Source organism: Aulostomus chinensis, chromosome 22 (genome assembly GCF_037954235.1).
Source record: "Aulostomus chinensis isolate RoL2024-O1b breed Wild chromosome 22, RoL_Achi_v1.0, whole genome shotgun sequence".
Classification (NCBI taxonomy): domain Eukaryota; kingdom Metazoa; phylum Chordata; class Actinopteri; order Syngnathiformes; family Aulostomidae; genus Aulostomus; species Aulostomus chinensis.
The window spans coordinates 11,021,797-11,041,038 of NC_141341.1; the positions used below are offsets into that span (position 1 = coordinate 11,021,797).

At 43.2% G+C, this 19,242-nt stretch overlaps 2 protein-coding genes across 3 annotated transcripts; one reads left to right on the plus strand and one right to left on the minus strand.

The window, feature by feature from the left end:
- Positions 1 to 371: 371 nt before the first annotated feature.
- Positions 372 to 6,806, minus strand: LOC147240756 (uncharacterized). The gene is made up of 5 exons (XM_086192701.1): positions 6,469 to 6,806; positions 4,327 to 4,530; positions 4,060 to 4,254; positions 3,206 to 3,409; positions 372 to 2,053 (listed from the first exon to the last, which is right to left on the minus strand). The coding sequence occupies exons 2-5, from the start codon at positions 4,528 to 4,530 to the stop codon at positions 965 to 967; spliced, it is 1,692 nt and encodes a 563-aa protein (XP_086048827.1). The 5' UTR covers positions 6,469 to 6,806; the 3' UTR covers positions 372 to 964.
- Positions 6,805 to 19,007, plus strand: ehmt2 (euchromatic histone-lysine N-methyltransferase 2). Of its 2 annotated transcripts, none has more exons than XM_086192699.1 (28): positions 6,805 to 6,891; positions 7,951 to 8,020; positions 8,107 to 8,271; positions 8,425 to 8,720; positions 8,905 to 8,983; positions 9,411 to 9,496; positions 9,628 to 9,750; positions 9,862 to 9,933; positions 10,234 to 10,354; positions 11,213 to 11,299; positions 12,065 to 12,201; positions 12,564 to 12,707; positions 12,788 to 13,107; positions 13,194 to 13,424; positions 13,638 to 13,720; positions 14,232 to 14,338; positions 14,450 to 14,572; positions 14,658 to 14,759; positions 15,425 to 15,529; positions 15,768 to 15,922; positions 16,042 to 16,209; positions 16,281 to 16,425; positions 16,526 to 16,603; positions 17,002 to 17,117; positions 17,198 to 17,284; positions 17,374 to 17,452; positions 18,051 to 18,226; positions 18,367 to 19,007. In XM_086192699.1, the coding sequence occupies exons 1-28, from the start codon at positions 6,823 to 6,825 to the stop codon at positions 18,545 to 18,547; spliced, it is 3,705 nt and encodes a 1,234-aa protein (XP_086048825.1). In that variant the 5' UTR covers positions 6,805 to 6,822; the 3' UTR covers positions 18,548 to 19,007. The 2 variants fall into 2 exon arrangements, with proteins under 2 accessions (XP_086048825.1, XP_086048826.1); XM_086192700.1 differs by having other exon boundaries at positions 11,216 to 11,299.
- The last annotated feature ends 235 nt before the right edge of the window (positions 19,008 to 19,242 follow it).

The following is a 19,242-nucleotide window of genomic DNA, read 5'->3' on the forward strand; positions in this document are numbered from 1 at the left end:
CAGCAGGGGGTGCCATTAAATACTCAGCACAGTATAGAAATGTCCCAACAGTCAACGGATGTTCAGGAAAATTTTAATCAACAGTGTTTTCCATTAAATATTGTATATCGACATGTAAGATGTCTTGAAAATCTCAATAAAAAAAATGCGAGTGTGGAATGTAAAATACCTAGTTCCAGAAATTAAAAAAAAAAGCCACTTGGGTTATAAAGATCAAGAGGAAAAAAAACAAAACACTTTCCAATATTTACTGATAAATGTTATTAAAACTTCAAATGATTAAAACATTTTTAACAAATAATTGCTCTTTAGACCCCAACAAGAAGTCAAGTCAGGCAGCATTCGGAAGAACTCATAGTGGACCACCAACGCATGTTCGCCCAAGTTGGGGAATTATTTATTTGACGACTGTTTACATGTAACAGAGTAAACGCTTGTTAATCATTTCATTTACACACATTTTCAAACACCTTTTCTTACATACAGTACTAAATATGTACAAACTTTTTTTTTTTTAAGTTTACGATTACAGTTGTGAGTGAAAACTATTTTCAAGATACATGAAAATCAAAAGGCTTTTTTTTTTGTGTCCCGGTGAGTCATTTTGACCAAGTAGTTAAAATACTGGTGTAAAATAATAAAATAAATGAAGGATAAATCTCGTGTGGCCTCCAGTGGTATATTGTAGACTGGCTTGCTGATGGATTTTTGAGACACTTATATAAGAACATTAGTTTATCCGCCTGTAAAAACGGGCAAAATGTGCTGTTAAAAAAAGCCTTTTGCTTGGTGCTCAGTTTTAATGCAAACGCGAAATATTTCATGTTAACAAGATTTTAAGAAGGCCTCAAGTCATTGTCCTGCACCAACATCCGCAGGAAATGTAGCTAAGTTTCCACACGGGGACTGTGACGTCACACGCTGATATTCCAGCTGCAGTGGGCGGCGGCACTGGCTCTTTGGTTTATGACGCTTGATCAGTGACGGGACATTCTTGCTCTTCTTCGCGTACTCTTTGAGCCGCTCTTTCCCTCTCCTCCTGCTCGTGGAGGGAATTCTGCCCTGTTGTTTTTCCGTGTTGTTCCTTCAGGTGGCGCCGTAAGGCTGGCTTGTGTGCAAAACGGGCGTGGCAGTATGCACAGCGGTGCGGACGCTCGCCACTGTGGAGGTTCATGTGGTCGATCAGTGTGGATTTCTGGGTGAAAGTCTTAAAGCACAGTGGGCACTGGTGGGATTTGGCGGTGCCGCTGTGTACGGCCATGTGCCGGGTGAGGTTGGCTGAGTGGTGGAACTGTTTCCCGCAGCAGGGGCAAGCGTACAGCAGGTGAGCGGAGCAGGAGTGGATGGCGAGGGAGTGGGCTGAGGGGAATGTCATGCCGCAGTGCTCGCAGATTACAGGCCCACTTATACTCGACGTGGACCCAACCACAGCGACTGACTCATCCCCTCCCTCGTTCCTTCCAACAGTCAACGCAGAACCCCCCTCACCAGCACCACAGTTAGACTCCTCCAGGGCAAACTGGGTCAAACTATTGGCAGTCAGCGGTGAGACCTTTCCCCCCTGAGCGTCGGCCAAGCTGAAGTCCAACCGTGGGAGCTCAACGTTTTTAAGCCCTTCTTGACTGTCGTCCACCCCGAAGCGCCCTGCCATCCCTGTCGCTAGTACGTACCAGAAATCTGGATCTTGAGCCTCGCCAGAAGATCTTTTCTCCTGACATGACACCATCCTTCTCCTCTTCAAACCCCTTCCCCTGCCTCTCCCTCTGCCGCGGCCAATTTTAGCATCAGGAAGCCTGCATTTGAAAGCATGCAGTCCTTCCCTAGAGAAGCCACCACTGCCAAGATCTTCCTCCGCTGGGTTCAAGTCGTATTCACATCCCTCTCCTCCAATCACGACTCCTTCTGTTTCTGGGTAACAGGAATCAAGAGGCCCGTCAGTGAGAGCTCCCGTCTCCTCCCCGTCTCTCTTCACCTGCTCTTCATCAGAGATGTAAACTCTGAATGTGTTGCAGTCCTCCTGTGTGGTCTCCTCTTCTTCATCCAGTTCATTCACCTGTGACAGAATAGGACACTAGGTAAACGGTGTATGGCTGCAACCAAAAGCTTTCTATCCTGGGCAATATCTGAAAACACTGAGAATGACGAACTTTCATTTGTTTCCATCTCTCACCTACAACCAATATTTTCATTTTACAGTCACATTAAAAAAAAAAAAGACAAAAATCAGCAAACCCTCAAATTGGATCCGTTAGGAATTTCAGGGCTCAAAGTATTGTTTTATCACAAGCTGGAAGAGTTTGTACTTTAACAGCAACGACCTGACATTGGCAGTTGTCACTTCCTATTACCATTCATCCCTGAAACCTTATGTTCGGTGTTGATCCAGTACTTTCTATTATATTCCTCACCTTTTCATCCTGTGACCCTGACCTCTGTTGTCCGCTTTCACACTGGACAAAGAAAACACCAACACCCACTAACTTTGGCTTTTGTCCTCAGTGGGAAAGGGTAGAATTGGCATCCATTCCTGTGTCAGATGATTCTGCAGTATGCAGGGGTATTTATCAGCACCACCTCCGAGCGGCAGTAATGTAAACATGATGACACCCCCCCCCCCCCATGTAGACATGATCATTTTCACCTATTTCCAGCAGGATATCTGCCTCCTAACACATGCCACCCGCCTGGCATGGGGGGGGGGGGGGGGGGGCGCGGCACAGCTACACCTTATTTTTATATAAAAGTAAAACACAACTGCCATCTGGGAGCAAATTTTTCAAGACTTTTTGACACCTACTATAACACTCTTGGGGGGGCAAATTGAGGTATATTTGGAGCAAAGGACCAGGGGGGCAAAGAAGCACATGACTTCTGAAATTCATTTGAAAAAAGTATTTTGCCTAAATGCAAATTTAATTCCCACAGCGCCACCCTACCTGCAGTGGTGCTGTGGGAATTTGGGACCACGTCAATAAGTTTCATGTTCCTTAATCTAAAAGGTTTCTGCAGCACAAACACTTTCAGCAAAGGAAAAGAGAGAAAAAAAGAAAAGAAAAACTCTGACCCAGAACAGATACACACTGGTGTGTTAATTATGAGAGAATGACTCAACCGAAGTCATCTGGTGGATGTTACAGTTACAAGTGATTTTTCTTTCTGATGACACAGAATACAAGTGTTGAATAAAACTACACAACCACGATACCTTAATGCAGGGCCCGTCTAATGAAGGACTGCTGCTTTGGTGTTGACTGCTTCCCTGGGCGGACATATCACCGTTCTCCTCCTCCGATCGCATGACTGGGCTGTGTGGGTGTACTGGGGAAGGTTGGCTGGTGGGAGGCGATCCCACAGAACGAATGCTGCCACTGACAATCATAGGTCGAGGGGAATTCTCCTCCATAGTTATCTAATACATGTTGAAAATAAGAGTAAATTAAGTAAAAAGCAATGTCACAACAAAACCAACAATAAGAATAAGAATGAGAAAAAACAAAACAAAACAGAAAACCACTCGGGGTAACAAACGCTAAACAACACAAGGCTGCAGCTGCTTTTTGAAGGCGTCAGTGCAAAGTCTATGTTTGAGGGAGGCCAATTCCCACAACTTCAAAGGCTCGATCACATTTTTGGACGAAGCACAACCAGTAAAACCAGGTCAGAGCAGAGGGCCTATTTGTTCTGATGATGATGTGAGGATGGATTAGATCACAGATGTACTCAGGTACTTGAGCATGCAGAACTCAGTGTGTGAGAAAAAAAAGAGAGAGAGAGAGAGAGACAGACAGAGGGAGAGAGAGAGAGAGAGAGAGAGAGAAAGAGATAAAGTGGGTGTGATGTGAGCTCTCCTGCAACTTGTGGAGGTGAAAGGGAATTAAAGTAGTAGGCAGAAGTTATGCAAGCAAATATGACTCCCATTACTGGGTTTGAAAAACATTTACCCAATGTTAGAATAAAATCACGGGTGATGTCACATTTCTTTTTACATTGGAGACTGATATTTTTTTCTTATGATCCCTCTGTAAATGATGATGATAACAGATGTTTTGGTAGGCTGACCTTCAGTGGATTGGGGTTCTTCAGCTGCACATATTTCTTCAGAGCTCCTCGGCAGCGTTCTACGATATACTCCATCTGTAGGTAGCTGGCAGCAGTTAGATAGTTGACAATCTCCTCTGGGTGGAACTGCAGCACACCAGTGTAGCAGGACTGGAGGAGATCACAAACCACGGTGGAGCTGTACAGCATTGAAACCTACATGTAAGAGTAAAACGGAGTTATAGCTTATCAAGAGAGATGTGATATTGTGTGTTGTCATTTCCCTACCTGAAGCTTGGGGGATGGGCTGAGGAGGAACTGGTCCCTCAGGAAAGGCGAGCAAGCAGCCAGCACCACTTTATGTCCCCTGAATGTCTGGTTGTCGCTGGCCACAATGGTGATGTCACAGAAGTGCTGGCGGGACCTCAAAGAATTCATGTGCTTCAGGGTCGTGTCTCCATGACCCGGTAACCTGAAACACAGCATCTCCATCTTGTATGAGGAGATGTAGGATGTGTGTGTCAGTATATGAATGGACTTGAGACTGGTGGTAAAGGATGACTTCCAATCAATTCATTACAATTTTTTTTCCCCTGGTTGAGGGAAAAAAACCAAACACAATTGCGAGGTGTTTCCTCTGTGCTAAGTTAACAGATATTACCAGGAACAGGAACGTACCAACGGTAAAGACGGTCATTATAACACTTAAAAGTGACATTATGTTGATGGACAAAGAGCAAAACAATGGACACAGAAAACTGTCTTAGGATCCAACTACATTCATGTTCCTTTGGGAGCTAGAGCTATATCAGATGTCAATGACGTCTCCAGGGCAACCCCCTCTGCAACCCCGGTCCACAACGTCCCCAGCACCATGGGCCTTGTTTCGTGATGAAAACTGTTTGCCGTCATGCTCACGTCAGTTTCTCTAATTATAAAACGACTTGCTAAAACTGACCGTCTAATAAGAGAGATGAAACGCTGTAGTAGTGTAGGACACATTATCGACACTCACTGAAAGCCAGATATTGTCTGATAGCCTGGTGTGTCACACAGACGCAGCCTGCTAAGGTTCTCATCTTCAACCAGTATTGTCACAAGGTGGCTTATTGTTGGAAAATGAACATTTAAAAGATTCTCCATATCACATGCCAGCCTCCAAGAGGCTAATTACAATTGCGGGGACCTTTATTGACTCCACATAATGTAAAGTGACTTTTAATCAGCTTTGAGCAGTCCAAATGAAACCAGGATGTTAATGAGCAAAAAAGGGCTTTAATTTGTTACATTTTCAGCACCACAAACAAATAGTCCACACCACTGCATTCCTGGAGTGTGCTGTCTCAAAATATGTGGCTTTTGAGGGTCCAGATCTTTGCCACAGCAGTCAGGGTTTTTTCAAGGTTTGGGGATTTGCGTCAGACAAAGAGGCTATGAGCGAGGAGCACACTGGACTGCATATCCCAGTCAGCATCGTCAAAGTAACAGACAGCAGTGGTGTCATTTTTGTTGGTAAGACCTGTCCAGTAGTACACTTTGACCTCACTCTTTTCATCTGCTCGTGCATTCAAATATATTCATTCAAATTAGCTCTCAGTAGAAAAGCAGGTGATGAACTAGCTCTGCGAATCCCTCCCCCACTCCCACACTGATTGGCAGCATATCTGTCCGACAATGACTTGACCTTTGGCAGGGAGCCATCCAGGGTGAGAGCCAGCTGCCTGTCCTTAATATGGTAAGACATAGGTCTAGTGATACTGCCAGGCTGGAGAGAACATCACACAATTTTAAAGTGAAGTCTTGCACATCTGGATTACAAGGTCCATTTCTTACTTAAAACACATTGCTTTCCATACAATGAAGAATGTAATGACTTCTGCCCCAGAGACTTGAGCAGAGGACACTCAAATACGGACATGTCAATCAGCCAGAGGGTCATTATATGTTGATTTTCATAAAACATATTACTTAGTAACACTTTTTGACATTTTTGTTTCTATGTCTGGAAATAGTAACTTGTTACATTGACCTTGTGGACTGTATCCGCCGAAGGGCAACTCTAATTACTTTCGGATACAGTAATGCAAAGGCAAGGTTCGGGATGGCACATTTTTTCCACGAATCCGCCACCTGAATTGTGATGAAAGTTGTCTAAACATGGGTGAGCTAAAACGAAGCAACTATGGCAATTATTTTAGGAGTAAACGGTCTTTAAAAAAAGTGCTGAAAATCTTAATAGTTGATCAGTGTGACAGCTTTAAAACTGAATCCCAATACTAGTCACTCCTCTCTCCATTGTTAAGTTATCCAACTAACATTGCTAACATCAGTTAGCTAACGTTAGCTACAAGTTAGCCTCCTGGTCTCTGCTGGACACCAGAAAGATAAAGCTCTTAATTCATGGCCGAACTTAACTTTAGCGTCACTTACCTTGTCCTTCCCTTTAGATGAATGCCGTCGAAGCTTTCCGAATATGTAAGATCTGGTTTTCCTTAGCAACAATTGGACAAACGCTAACTCTGTTTAGATGTTGCGCTACGTTAGCTCATTCCCGCTACCACTGGCTAACCTACTGACTCGATGTCTGTTTACTTTGTGGCCTCTCTTCACATGAAGAGCGTCTTGTGACGGTAAATCTATACAACAAGTCGTGTCCTGAACTGACTGTGAGTCGGTTGTCTGTGGTTGCCTCTCCCTGAGGTTTCTCATGAAATAAACGTTGACGGGCTGACTTCTGATCAGTGTGGTTAAAACTCAAGAAGCATCGGGGGCGTGGCCCATGTGATGACGCAGGACGTTCACATACGTCGACGCTCACTGGGAAACATGTCGGCATCTGAAACGGCGACAAAGGTAGAAAAACCCTCTTCATCACTCACAGGCGTGCGAACGAATTTTATGCTCTTTATATACATCGACCTGCAGGCCATAAACATTCCTCCATCTGTGCTCAGGTCGTAAATAAACCTCTTTTGTCGATAACAGGGGCTGTGTGTTTGCAAACTGTGCTACACTGTTAGCAACTGTTAGCTTTTAACATTGTGTGAACAGAAATGAGCCAATATTGTTCAACTGATTTTTCTCTCGTTCCCCTTAAAGTTTAAGTCTCTCTATTCAGCCGTCATCTCTCTTTGTATGATCTCATTAATTTGTTGGGTTTGTTTTTTATTTGCTTGTTCAGCCTTGTAATGATATATTTTTTAGGCAAATACTGTCAAACCCTAGCATTGAGTTACTCAATGAAAACTTAGACATGGATAGAAAGTAGTCACTGTATGACATCTAGTCTTATAATTTGTCATTTTTCATACTATTGTGGGAAGAATTTTCCTTTTGACGTGTTTAAAAACATGAATGGATTGATTGACTGATGGCGGCACTTGACGTAGGCACGAAGACGCGCAGCCATTGGTTGAAAGGTTTATTTTGGAAAGGAAACACCGGAAAGATACATTGATCACGAATTTTAGCAGTTAGGAACTTTGATAATACTCATACAAAAACCTGAAGCCACTTAATAGACATTATCTTCCTACTAAATTTTTTTTGTGAGTTTTCTACATTAAATAATATATTTATGAGATTAATAAATGCTAAACAAGAGTTGCATATCTTCACAAATAGTAATCTATTCTACTCTACATGGTGCATTACACAAAACATTTGCTAAGGAATCTGTTTATTTTCAAATTATGGTGTATTTGCTGCTTTCTTTAGAAGCATAAGTCAAGAAAATGATCACCTAAATGTGTGTGTGTGTGTGTGTGTGTGTGTGTGTGTGTGTGTGTGTGTGTGTGATTGGTCATATCCTTTGAGCTGTCAGTTCAGTTCAGATTTGTAACAATAGTGTGAAATATGCTGATGAAATTATATTTTCAGACACATTATTTCCCTAATTTGTTCACCTCTCAGGAGCATCCTGAACAAAATGACCCCGAAGCAGCATCAGAGTCGTTAGCTGGTCCGAGTCAAGTCGATGAGGGTACGTCTGCAGCCTATTCGTGCAGTGGCGTATGAGGGTGCCATATATAAATAGATGGAACTCACAAAGGACTTGTTTGTGCCTAGATAATGCAGCCATCACCACAGCTGCTGTTGCCAAGAAGACAGAGCCCATGGGTGGTATTCCAACAATGTTCACATCTCAGCAGCCTGGGAAGGATGGCGCCAGAGCTGGAGAGGAAGGGGAGAAGTGGTCGCCTTCCTCCTCCCCGCAAAATAAACCTGCTTCAGGTGAGATGCTATTCGTGTGTACTCCCTTGAAGGTGAACCAGCTGGTATTTTTCAGGAGGTCTGTAATTTACTCAGCCATTCTGACCCTCTACATACACGTTTCTAATGAAATGACACCTTTCATGCCATCCTGATTTCTACTTCCTCCTGCAGGACACGCAGCAAAATCCCTTCCGTCAATATCCTCCTCCTCGATGTCTCCCTCTCCTTCCACGTCTTCAACTATGTCCCCTGGCCGAGCAAAGATGAGTGTTTCTGGGCCTGGCAGTAGCAAACCTGTCTTGCCAGCTGCTCCCCCTTCCTCCTCCTCCTCCTCCTCATCCTCCTCCTCTTCTTCTTCTTCCTCCTCTTCCTCCTCCGCCACGGCTTCATCCTCCCCCTCTGTCTCCCCTGGTCCACCCAAGATCCACCGGGCCCGCAAGACCATGAACAGGCCTCCACCTGTGCAGGTGAGCCGTTGTTAAAATAAAACATCAACCTCTTTGTGGATTTTATATCTTCAGTGCATGTCTTCATACTGTAAAATTAAGAATAAATCTTCTGTTAACTGATAAAACTCAGTGGAGCACTGGTCCTGCTCTTTGTTCTCACATTTTCATGGTTATTTCAGCCTCTGACAATTTTGTGACACAGGTGAGCCACATTGGAACTCCGGTTGCACCTATGATTCCCTCTGGGTCCTCAGCCTCCCTTTTCTCTGATGTTGAAACTGGTTAGTGGTTGTCTCGTACTCACTAATGTTGCCGTGTCCTGAGTCAAAGTTACATAGAAATCCCTTTAGTATGGGGAGTTTGTTATGCTCCTGTCGAAGGAGTTATTTATGTTATTTAAATATAGAAGAAAAAAACAATTGCTAAACCCACTTTCACTAGATGATTTATAATAATTACATCAGCAAACTGACCAGAGGTGCTGCTATTGGGGCTGTTTTCTATTTTATATATCATTTAAAGACATGATGTTCATTTTACATGTGGCCAAACAACAGAGCAATGCAAAGTTACTTCAGTGGAGATGCGGTGTATGAATATAGAGCTGCAAATGAGCATTGCCTTTAAAGTTAAACTCAACTCTGTCATCGATTTCGTTTTTTTTTTGTTTTGCTTTATCGTTGTGAAAGTGTGTCATTTTCTTGACAGCTGCAAAAAAGAGAAAACTGGACCATTTATCCGACAGCACACCTTCTGAAAAGTCTGAGAACATTCCCGAGAAGGCTCAAATCGTGGTAAGACGCAACATGATGTGTTCCACTTTGAGGATGCTGCGGTTCTCGCAAGCAAATATTCTTAGTGTTTAAGTTGGTTCTCTTGTCATTAACAATGTCATCTCCCATATCTGATTCATCTTAAAACTCAGGGGGAAACGATATTCCATAAAAAGACTGTTTCTACCACTCAAGCAGCGAAGAGCAACAGCTCAGAGGTGGAAGCAGCTGAGATCCTAGACACTTCTGGTCCGTCCACACGAGGTTCAGACAAGGTGGGATCACTTAACTGCCAACAAATTGTTGAAGGCCTTGTCATTTACCTGCTTTAGTATGTTTTTTTATATGAAATTAGATGATAATAATACATCTGTGTTTTGTTTTAGTGTGAAGATGGTGGTGGAGAGGGAAGGGAGCGTGCTAAAGACTTGGAGGGGTCAGTCAACGTGTCAGATCATGTGAGTGATTCTCTTTTTCTCGTTTTTTCTTTTTCTTTTTATCCAAGCTTGATATACTGATTTAATTACAACCCTCTATGTTCCTTTATTCTAAACTCTTCACTCACTCACAACACCCCCAGATCTACTAATGCACTAATGTGCTATTACAGTTTATTTGCCTGTAAAACTAGGAGAGTGAGAGATTTTACTTATTTACCCTTCTACTTAGTTACTTTCCTACTTAATTACCTTACCTACTTGTAAACTTAACTTACATTCATGAATAATTTTCTATGGTCAAACAATTCTTTCTCGCAGAGTTCCGAATCTGAAACCCAGAGAGCTGCTGTGAGCAGGAAGAAGTCCAAGGAGTGCCCGTGGGTACCGTCAGACCAACACAAAGAGAGAAACGCTGCTGATGTGGTGGAGACGCTGGAAGGTCTTATCAGCCAAACACTTCTTCATCTTTGTTTATCGTTTCATTCCCTCGGTTGGATCACGTGAACACAAAGTTCATCTCAGTGACCATAAATCACTACAGATTAAGTTCTGGCTGAGTCGGCGGCGTGTAATGTAAGGAGGAGGAAACATCAGTAACAAATCTGCAACGAGATCCATCGAGACAAGAGAATGATGCAGTATCTCTCATGTAGCATTTAGCACATGCGTAATTGTATCCAAGGCGGTGTCCTGAAAAACTGGGCGACATCACTACGACTCCTTAGTGAGCGCTTGAAGAACGCCAGGGCTGGTGATAAAGTGCAGATGATGAGATAATGTGCAGATGGTCTTCACTGTAATTACTCCCAAATGAACTGACTAATCTGAGGCTATAAATTCAAGCTTTCAGTTACATGAAGTGTGTTTGTGTGCGTGCGTGCGTGCGTGCGTGTTTGTTTGCGTGCGCGCGTGTGTGTACATTTAATTTTGACGTGATGATCAACGTCAAAATTGTTTTTTAACTCTGATTCAGTGTTAAATACATGATGCTGTATTCAGATGTAATCAGACAGACGGGAAATTGTACCATTTTACTTGATAAGGCCGCCAAAAGCTACAGCAACAGCAGCTGTAGGCGACGCAGCCATCCAAAGTTATAACATTTCGACTGTTTGCTTTCTTCATCGACGGAGTTTTAAACTTTCCTGCGCTACTTGTTTTGTCGTTTTCATAAATTAGCGAGATGAACATAACTTTTACCATCAGTGTCAGAAATAAATGAATTGGTAGCATTACGTTTCAGAGGGAATTCCCTGGACTGTGGTCTTTATTGTGGTTTTCTTTTTACTGCCCTCAGCAGGAGGACCCAGCGAGTACACTGAGGTTCCATTGGGTGCACTTGACATCGCTGCTGCCGACAGTCTGACGCTGTCGCCTCATCACGGTCGGTTTACGACAGGGACAGTGAATCCTGCTTGTTTTCCACCGTTTGTCATGGCGCTATGAGAAATTTTCATGAATTTTTTTTCAGACAAGAAAGCATGGCTTTGTATTCAAACTGCTGCCAGAGCTGAAAATATTTGATAAACCCAAAAGTTATTCTGAACTAAAATGATTGCTTAAGTCATTTATTTGACAACCTGAAATCTGACTATTCAAGTACTTTCTGATTTCAGGTCTACAAACGTTTATGACGTTTCTTTTTCATCTGTGATACATTGGTGATTTTTAGTGTCTTATGATAGGTATGATGTTTCCATTTTATAGCCAAAACAATATAATAATAAATCAGAAAATTATGAAATATTAAGTTGTAAAAAAAAAGCAATAATTGTTCGTTACAGGTGTGCAATCTTTAAAATCCTTCTTTAAAGGATAAATAGTTGCTCATAAGTTGCATATTTAATTTTTCCAGAAGCAATTTTTTTCTGTCGTCTTGATAGAAACAAGGACTACGAAACGCAACAGATGATTATATAAAATTTATTGGTGAAAATAAAGAAACTAGAATTACAAATGCTGGCCAGTAGGTGACAGCAGAGATCTCCAATCACTATTATATGAAGAAAAAAAAGAAAATTACCATGACTCAGAACACGATTTTTAAATGTATTAAACATGGAAGTTGCACTAGAATTATATAAAGAGAATATGACATATATAGATGCTGAGCGTGCGCCCTCATTGTTTAAATCTTGGTCTTGTGCAGAAGGAAGCGATGGAGGTGACACGGAGCGTCTGGAGGAACTTCCTCTGTGCAGCTGCAGGATGGAGGCTCCTCGCGTCGACACCACCAGCCACCATGTCAGCAGGCAGTGTATGGCCACCGAGAGCTTCAACGGAGAGGTTTGTGTCCTTGTGCGTCTGTTGACACTCCCATCAGGTCCACACAGGCAAAATATTTTCAGCTTTCAACGGTATTCGAAGTGCTCCGGTGTTTCTTCATACTGCTGAATGGTGAAATTAATTCTCTGTGTTGTGTTAATGGAATTACTGATCAAAGGCGTGATTCAAGATCAAGGATTACTTTGATGTTCTTTTGAAAACACACACACACACACACACGTGCATTGTTCTCAACCCAGAAACTTCTTGGGCACTGGCAGATGTCATCATGTATATGTTGCTGTTATTGATTTTAGATGAATACATCACGAGCCTACACTGTCCCGGGAGACATATTTATATTTTTAATTTTCATCTGTCAGCTGAGGGCTTGTACCAACGTGACCACCAAAGGAGAAACCATGCGGCCGTCTAGCCGGGTGCCCCTCATGGTGCTTTGTGACGTCCATCGTTCACACATGGTTAAACACCACTGCTGCCCTGGTTGTGGATACTTCTGTATAGGGGTAAGAGTTTAGACTGTCACCGTTCAATATGTTTATTAAAACATACTGGCACGTTTCCTCACCTTGTTTTCTTCTTTTAGGGCACATTTCTTGAGTGCTGCCCAGACCAGCGCATCGCTCACCGTTTCCACCGGGGTTGTGTGACTGTGCTGGGGGGTGGGCGGAGCAGAGCAAACGGTGGTATGCTTTTCTGTCCCCACTGTGGTGAAGATGCTTCTGAGGCTCAGGAGGTCACCATGCCCTCCTTCAGCTCTGCAACAGCCTCTGCAACCACCGTCGTCACCATGTCTGCCTCCTCCACCACAACCCCGTCCCTGCCACCGTCTGCCCCCACGGCCCCATCCCTCACAGCTTCTACGGGAGGGATGAAGGATGGGAAGATGCCCGAGAGACCTGTCAGGTAAGACTGAGCGATATTCTTTGGCTGGTTTGACTGTAAAATTATTTTTGTCTCTCACCTGAGCCCTTCTTCACTTCCTCCTCTAGCGCACGCATGCGCAGCCATGGTATGGTGTCACTGACAGTGGAGCAGCAGCCTCCACAAACTGTAGCCTCAGCTACAACCGCCACCACTGTTCTCCCACCGGAGGAGGGCGTGGACAGCGTGGGACCCTCCCTGTGTATGCCAAATGGGAAACCCATCAGTCCAAGCGCCCTCCCACCAGGGCCGAGCAGGGCGGCACTCCAGAAGGCCATTCTCACACAGGACACTGAGAGGTTTGACATCAAGATTTGACTTAACTTAGATGAAGATTGACACAAGGAGAGACGTCAGGGTGTATTTGATTTAGAAAATGATGTTGGTGCAGCTCAGAAACACTACAAATGAGAACCTTTCACACGTTACTTGTTATCCTCTTGGGGAAATAAAGAAACTTCCAGTGTTGAAGCATCTCGCATTGTTGCCAAACCTGTTATTTGTTTTTCCAGGAGGAAGAAACTGAGGTTCCACCCTCGTCAGCTCTACCCTGCAGCTAAGCAAGGCGAGGTGCAGAGGGTCCTGCTCATGCTGAGTGAGTCGGGGGGGGGGGGGTCTATATATAATACAACAGATTTGAGAATGAAGCTAATTCTGGAGTTGCTGTCATTAAATAGTAAACTTTATTTATATACTACCTTTCATTCATAAAAGTGCAGTTACAAGTGCTTGATATTTAAAGTGTTGGAAACAGGAATCAGCAAATGCATGAGACAGCATAGATAGAATTATAATATATTGTAGTTTGATATAAATAAGACATAATACATGAATTCTATTTTTGGGAGTAAATATTACGTTTCAATAAGGAATTTTCCTTCATTTGTCTGTGTGTCTGTCTGTCACATAATGCTTGAATGCAATTTCACCACTTTGCCTGTTGAGTACTCAGAGTAGAGGTTGAAATGACCGATGATTTCTGAACTCAAGATTCATGATACATTTTTAAAGATTTATACCTCAATGCACGTGTGTGTGTGTGTGTGTGTGTGTGTGTGTGTGTGTGTGTGTGTGTGTGTGTGTGTGTGTGCGCGTACGTGTGTCAGTGGAGGGCATCGATCCCACATACCAGCCCGACTCTCAGAACAGGCGTTCTGCCCTTCACGCGGCAGCTCAGAGGGGTCTGCTGGAGGTCTGCTACATGCTGGTGCAGGTGAGGAGGCTTGAGTAGCTCCTTTTTTGTCATTCTGGCAAAATTGTTGTTCCAGGTATTTTCTTTAGATGTTTAAAATCTTTAAGGATCACCTTTGACTGTGATTGACAGGCTGGCGCTCAGGTGGATGCTCAGGACAAAGATCTGAGGACCCCTCTGCTGGAAGCAATCATCAACAACCACATTGAAGTGGCCCGCTACCTGATCCAGAATGGCGCCTGCGTCTACCACATCGTGAGTGTGTGTTAAATAACATGAAATGTCTACTTTTAGAGGTGTGTTTCAGGTGGATTTCAGTCTTTGCTCATGTGCTCTTCAGGAGGAGGATGGATATACTGGTCTCCACCACGCAGCCAAACTGGGCAACCTGGAAGTCGTCACTATGCTGCTGGAGACGGGGCAGGTGGACGTAAACGCACAGGTACAGGAGTCGCATGTTTTTGAAGTGATGTTCTTCTCTGCAGGAGTTGTCTGATCTGTATTTTGTTCTTGAGACTCGGTAGTTGGTTCTTTATCAGAGGGATGTTTAGTTCCTTAGATAAGAGTTTACAGGTGATACTTTTTTTTTTTTTTAAAGGATTTACAAATACTTTTTGAGGGAATATTTAGATGTATTTTTCATCACCATCATTGACCTTAGAGCTGCAACTACGCTGGACAAAGTGCATTGAGAGAAAAGTAATCAAAAACCTTTTTGACAGTTGTGTCTGTTTTCAAGCAAATACCCAGACTTCAGAATCTGGATTTTCTGGGGTTCTTTTGACATATGTGACCAAAACTGAAGACTCCTTTAGTTTTGGACTGTTGAAAGAATAAAAGACCCAGTTAGAACACGTCACTTTGGTCTCGGAGGAAATTGAGATAATCATGTTTCAAATTTTCTTGCATTACATAGACTAAAGGAGTGAAATTAATCCACAGATAAATCGACGATGAAACCAATCATTAATCGCAGCCTTCACGAACCCTTTGTAAAACCACGGGAATGTGTTAGTTCAAGTGCACCACTAGAGACAGAGAGAAAATGTCTCACTAGAGAAGGATCACTTCGACTTTACTCTGATTCCTCCTCCTGGTTCATTTCAGGACAGCGGCGGCTGGACACCCATCATCTGGGCTGCCGAGCACAAACACGTGGAGGTGATCAAGGCGCTGTTGAACCGAGGAGCTGACGTTACTGTCAACGATAAGGTGAAGGGCTCTCCTGGGTTCACCGGACAGAAAGGAAACAACCCACAAGTTGTCAGTTTTTGAAAAATGGCAACTCAGATGTCTGGGGGCAGTTTGTGATGTGATAAAGTTGACTGGGAAAAAAAATAGACGTGTTTGGAAGAGAAAATATAAGATTAGAAACTGAAAATAGTCGCAACCCAGGTGAGTTATAACAAGTGGTCGATAACATGTTGAGACTCCCTCTCCTCTCCCGTAGGAGCTGAATGTGTGTCTCCACTGGGCTGCGTATGCAGGAAACGTGGATATAGCAGAGCTGGTGTTGAACGCCGGCTGCTCCCTCGCCTCTGTTAACATGCACGGAGACACGCCACTCCACATCGCCGCCAGAGAAGGCTACTTGGACTGTGTCACGTAAGTCACAAGTTCTGGCTAATTTAGGAATCAGCCTGTTCAGTGTGCCATGATGTCATCGCAAACTTCCTGCTTTGTCGTCAGGGTAACACTTTGTGACCTTTGACCCGTCCCTGCAGGTTGTTTCTGTCACGAGGTGCAGATATTGATATCATGAACAGAGAAGGAGACACGCCCCTCACCTTAGCACGGACCGACACGCCAGTCTGGGTCGCATTACAGATCAACAGGAAGCTACGAAGGGGAGTATCCAATCGCATGCTTCGGACTGAAAGAATCATATGCAGGTAGGCATTTTATTTTGACCACCTAAAACTTTATCTTTCCGTCCTCCATATTTTGTAACCTGCCGTTCCAGTGACATCGCTCAGGGCTACGAGAACGTCCCCATCCCCTGTGTGAATGCAGTGGATGACGAGGGCTGTCCTTCAGACTACAAATACGTGTCTGAAAACTGTGAAACTTCAGCGATGAACATAGACCGCAACATTACGCATTTACAGGTAAACGTGACAGGAACACAGAAGCACACGGACACAATCACACCATCAAGTTTAATAGAAAGAAGAAAGAAAAACAACAACACATCTGCTTTTTCTACAGCACTGCAGCTGCACGGACGACTGCTCATCTAGTAACTGCCTCTGTGGACAGCTGAGCATCCGCTGCTGGTATGACAAGGTACATGAAGAGCAGTCTTAAAATACTCCGGTGAAAAACGGAAAAAAAAAAGTCATCTTACAGAAAAACAAAGCGTACACGCCATTTGGCTTCCAGTACATTTAATTTTTTTCCTCGGTAAGTCAGCATTTCAGTCTGTGAGAACAGATTTACTCCTGTATTTTACAATAAGTAGGGAACTAGAAGGCATGAGATCATATTAGGAAAAAAAAACAACAAACAAATTTCACCCAAAATAGTGAAAAAAGATTTTTTTAAAAATGGATAGAAAAACAAAGGTCTTCAGAGATGAACTGAAGATTCATGATTTAAAATCACTGGTTACGCGTGGTTTTTTTGACTGGAGGAGGAGTGAAGCTCATCTCTGCCATTTTTTTCCTTCTTTCTTCTATCACCAGGACCAGCGGTTGCTTCAGGAGTTTAACAAAATCGAACCTCCACTTATATTTGAATGCAACATGGTGTGTTCCTGTTACCGAACATGTAAGAACAGGGTGGTACAGGCTGGCATCAAGTAAGTTTGAACACCTCTCAGCCACACGCTTTCGTTTTTCAGCGCCTAGAATCACGCACGTTTGCTTCTCCTTCCCCCAGAGTTCGTCTTCAGCTCTACAGGACAGAGAAGATGGGCTGGGGTGTTCGAGCCCTCCAGGACATCCCCCAGGGAAGCTTCATCTGCGAGTAAGACAAGCTTGTCCACGCTTTAAGAGGTTTCCTCTGAATGGAAAATCACAGGATACAAATGAGTTTTTGTTCCTGACTCCACTCAGATACGTGGGGGAGCTGATCTCTGACGCCGAGGCAGACGTCCGAGAAGACGACTCCTATCTGTTTGACCTGGACAATAAGGTAAACAATCCTAAAGCCATGATCAGAAATCAGAGTGTGGTGGTCACGTGAGACCTGGAATCCAATACAAGAGCTGCCTTCCCATGCAGAATGATTTTGGCGTGTCAAACATCAGTTTTCCGTCTGATGGCTGTTACAGAATTGTTTTTTTTTTCTTTGTACTGTATATTTGTATCTCTGTCTTTTGCTCTTATCTCCTCTACTTTGTAAAGAATGTGGTAATAGATGATTCATTGTTTTTTTATTTCGAATTTTTCTGAAATAAATTAAAAAAAAAGATTATTTTCCAAATTCGCATGTCTTTTTCAGCATGAAAATAATATAAATATCATATAAGCTTCATTTTATACAGATAATTTCGACACCAGTAAATATCAAATTGTAAAACATAGCGTCAAAAAACCAATGTCATATATAACTGAGTTTTTTTTTTACATTCTGCGCAAATTAATCCAGATTTAATTGCAAATCTGGCATTGACTGGTTTGTATGTGGCTCATGTGAGCCCGACAATAAAACGTGAGGAATATTTTCATTTGAAATATCAGCAGCAGGCTCCTAACAGAAAGCATTTCTTGTGTTTTGTTTTTTTTTTAAGGATGGGGAAGTGTATTGTATCGATGCCCGTTACTATGGCAACATCAGCCGCTTCATCAACCACCTTTGTGACCCAAACCTCATCCCGGTGCGTGTTTTCATGCTGCACCAGGACCTGAGGTTTCCCCGCATCGCTTTCTTCAGCTCCAGAGACATCCTCAGCGGTCAAGAGCTCGGGTGAGACGAGCGCCGCAGCCTCCACTGCGCTCCCTGTCACTTATCCCCATTTGTTTTCAGTTCTTTTCCATTTGTACTTTTGCACTGACTGGTGGAGTGTTGACCGTTTGCATGCTGCTTTGCTTCATCTCTTCTGTCAGGTTTGACTATGGAGACCGCTTTTGGGACATTAAGAGCAAATACTTCACCTGTCAGTGTGGGTCAGAGAAGTGCAAACACTCGGCCGAGGCCATCGCTTTGGAGCAGAGCAGGCTGGCTCGGATGGAGGCCTGTCCAGAGACCGGAGCCGACTGCGGGATGACTGTGCTTGGAAACGCCTAGAATACTTTACCCATGAGGCCTTTGGATGAACTTCACCTCATCAATTGATCATACAGCTGCCTGCAACATATTTGGAGTTTGTTGTTTTTCAATGTACGGTGCTGTTTTTTTTATTTTCCCTTCTGTCAGCCATTTTGTCACTGCATAGTTTACTTGTTTCCCCAGTGAGAACGTTAGCTTTAACATTCTTTAAACTCTGTTTGTATGTACCTACAGTGAATTTAATGTGTATCACTTTATATGTTTGCATCAAATAACAGTCATACACAAATTTCCTGGTGTGCCAAGAACCACGCTGCATTTTGACACAGTCCATGGCCAACCACTGTCCCACGCTGGGCTCAATAAGGACCTGGGGAACAATGTTGTTTTTGTTTTCCTTTTTGGCTTTTCTTTCTTTATTTTTATACATAATGTCATCTTTATCATGTTTAGTGTAATAAATTGGGAAAGAAAGCAAGTTGGCGTATTTGATGATAACAACAAAACTGAAAAAAAGGTGCCATTTTGACTCTGCGACTGACTAAAACTCTGTTCTCACAAAGAATTGTACATACATTTAATTTTCACCGGTGAATTCAAGCGTGAGATGAAGAGGACATGGCGGACAGACAGTTGCTATATGAACCACATCCTTCGAAAGTATGGAAGTAAATAAGATGCAATGTCAAGAGTTGTTTTCTACAACTCCATTC

Bases quoted from the DNA above. Each gene is read 5' to 3' on its own strand.
- LOC147240756 (XM_086192701.1), bottom strand. From the start codon at position 4,530: ATGGAGATGCTGTGTTTCAGGTTACCGGGTCATGGAGACACGACCCTG. The intron at 4,255-4,326 runs GTAGGGAAATGA...TCTTACATGTAG, and splicing joins GCCCATCCCCCAAGCTTCAG to GTTTCAATGCTGTACAGCTC. The intron at 3,410-4,059 runs GTCAGCCTACCA...AACATGTATTAG, and splicing joins AGAACCCCAATCCACTGAAG to ATAACTATGGAGGAGAATTC.
- ehmt2 (XM_086192699.1), top strand. From the start codon at position 6,823: ATGACGCAGGACGTTCACATACGTCGACGCTCACTGGGAAACATGTCG. The intron at 9,497-9,627 runs GTAAGACGCAAC...CTTAAAACTCAG, and splicing joins CCGAGAAGGCTCAAATCGTG to GGGGAAACGATATTCCATAA. The intron at 17,285-17,373 runs GTAAGACAAGCT...GACTCCACTCAG, and splicing joins CAGGGAAGCTTCATCTGCGA to ATACGTGGGGGAGCTGATCT.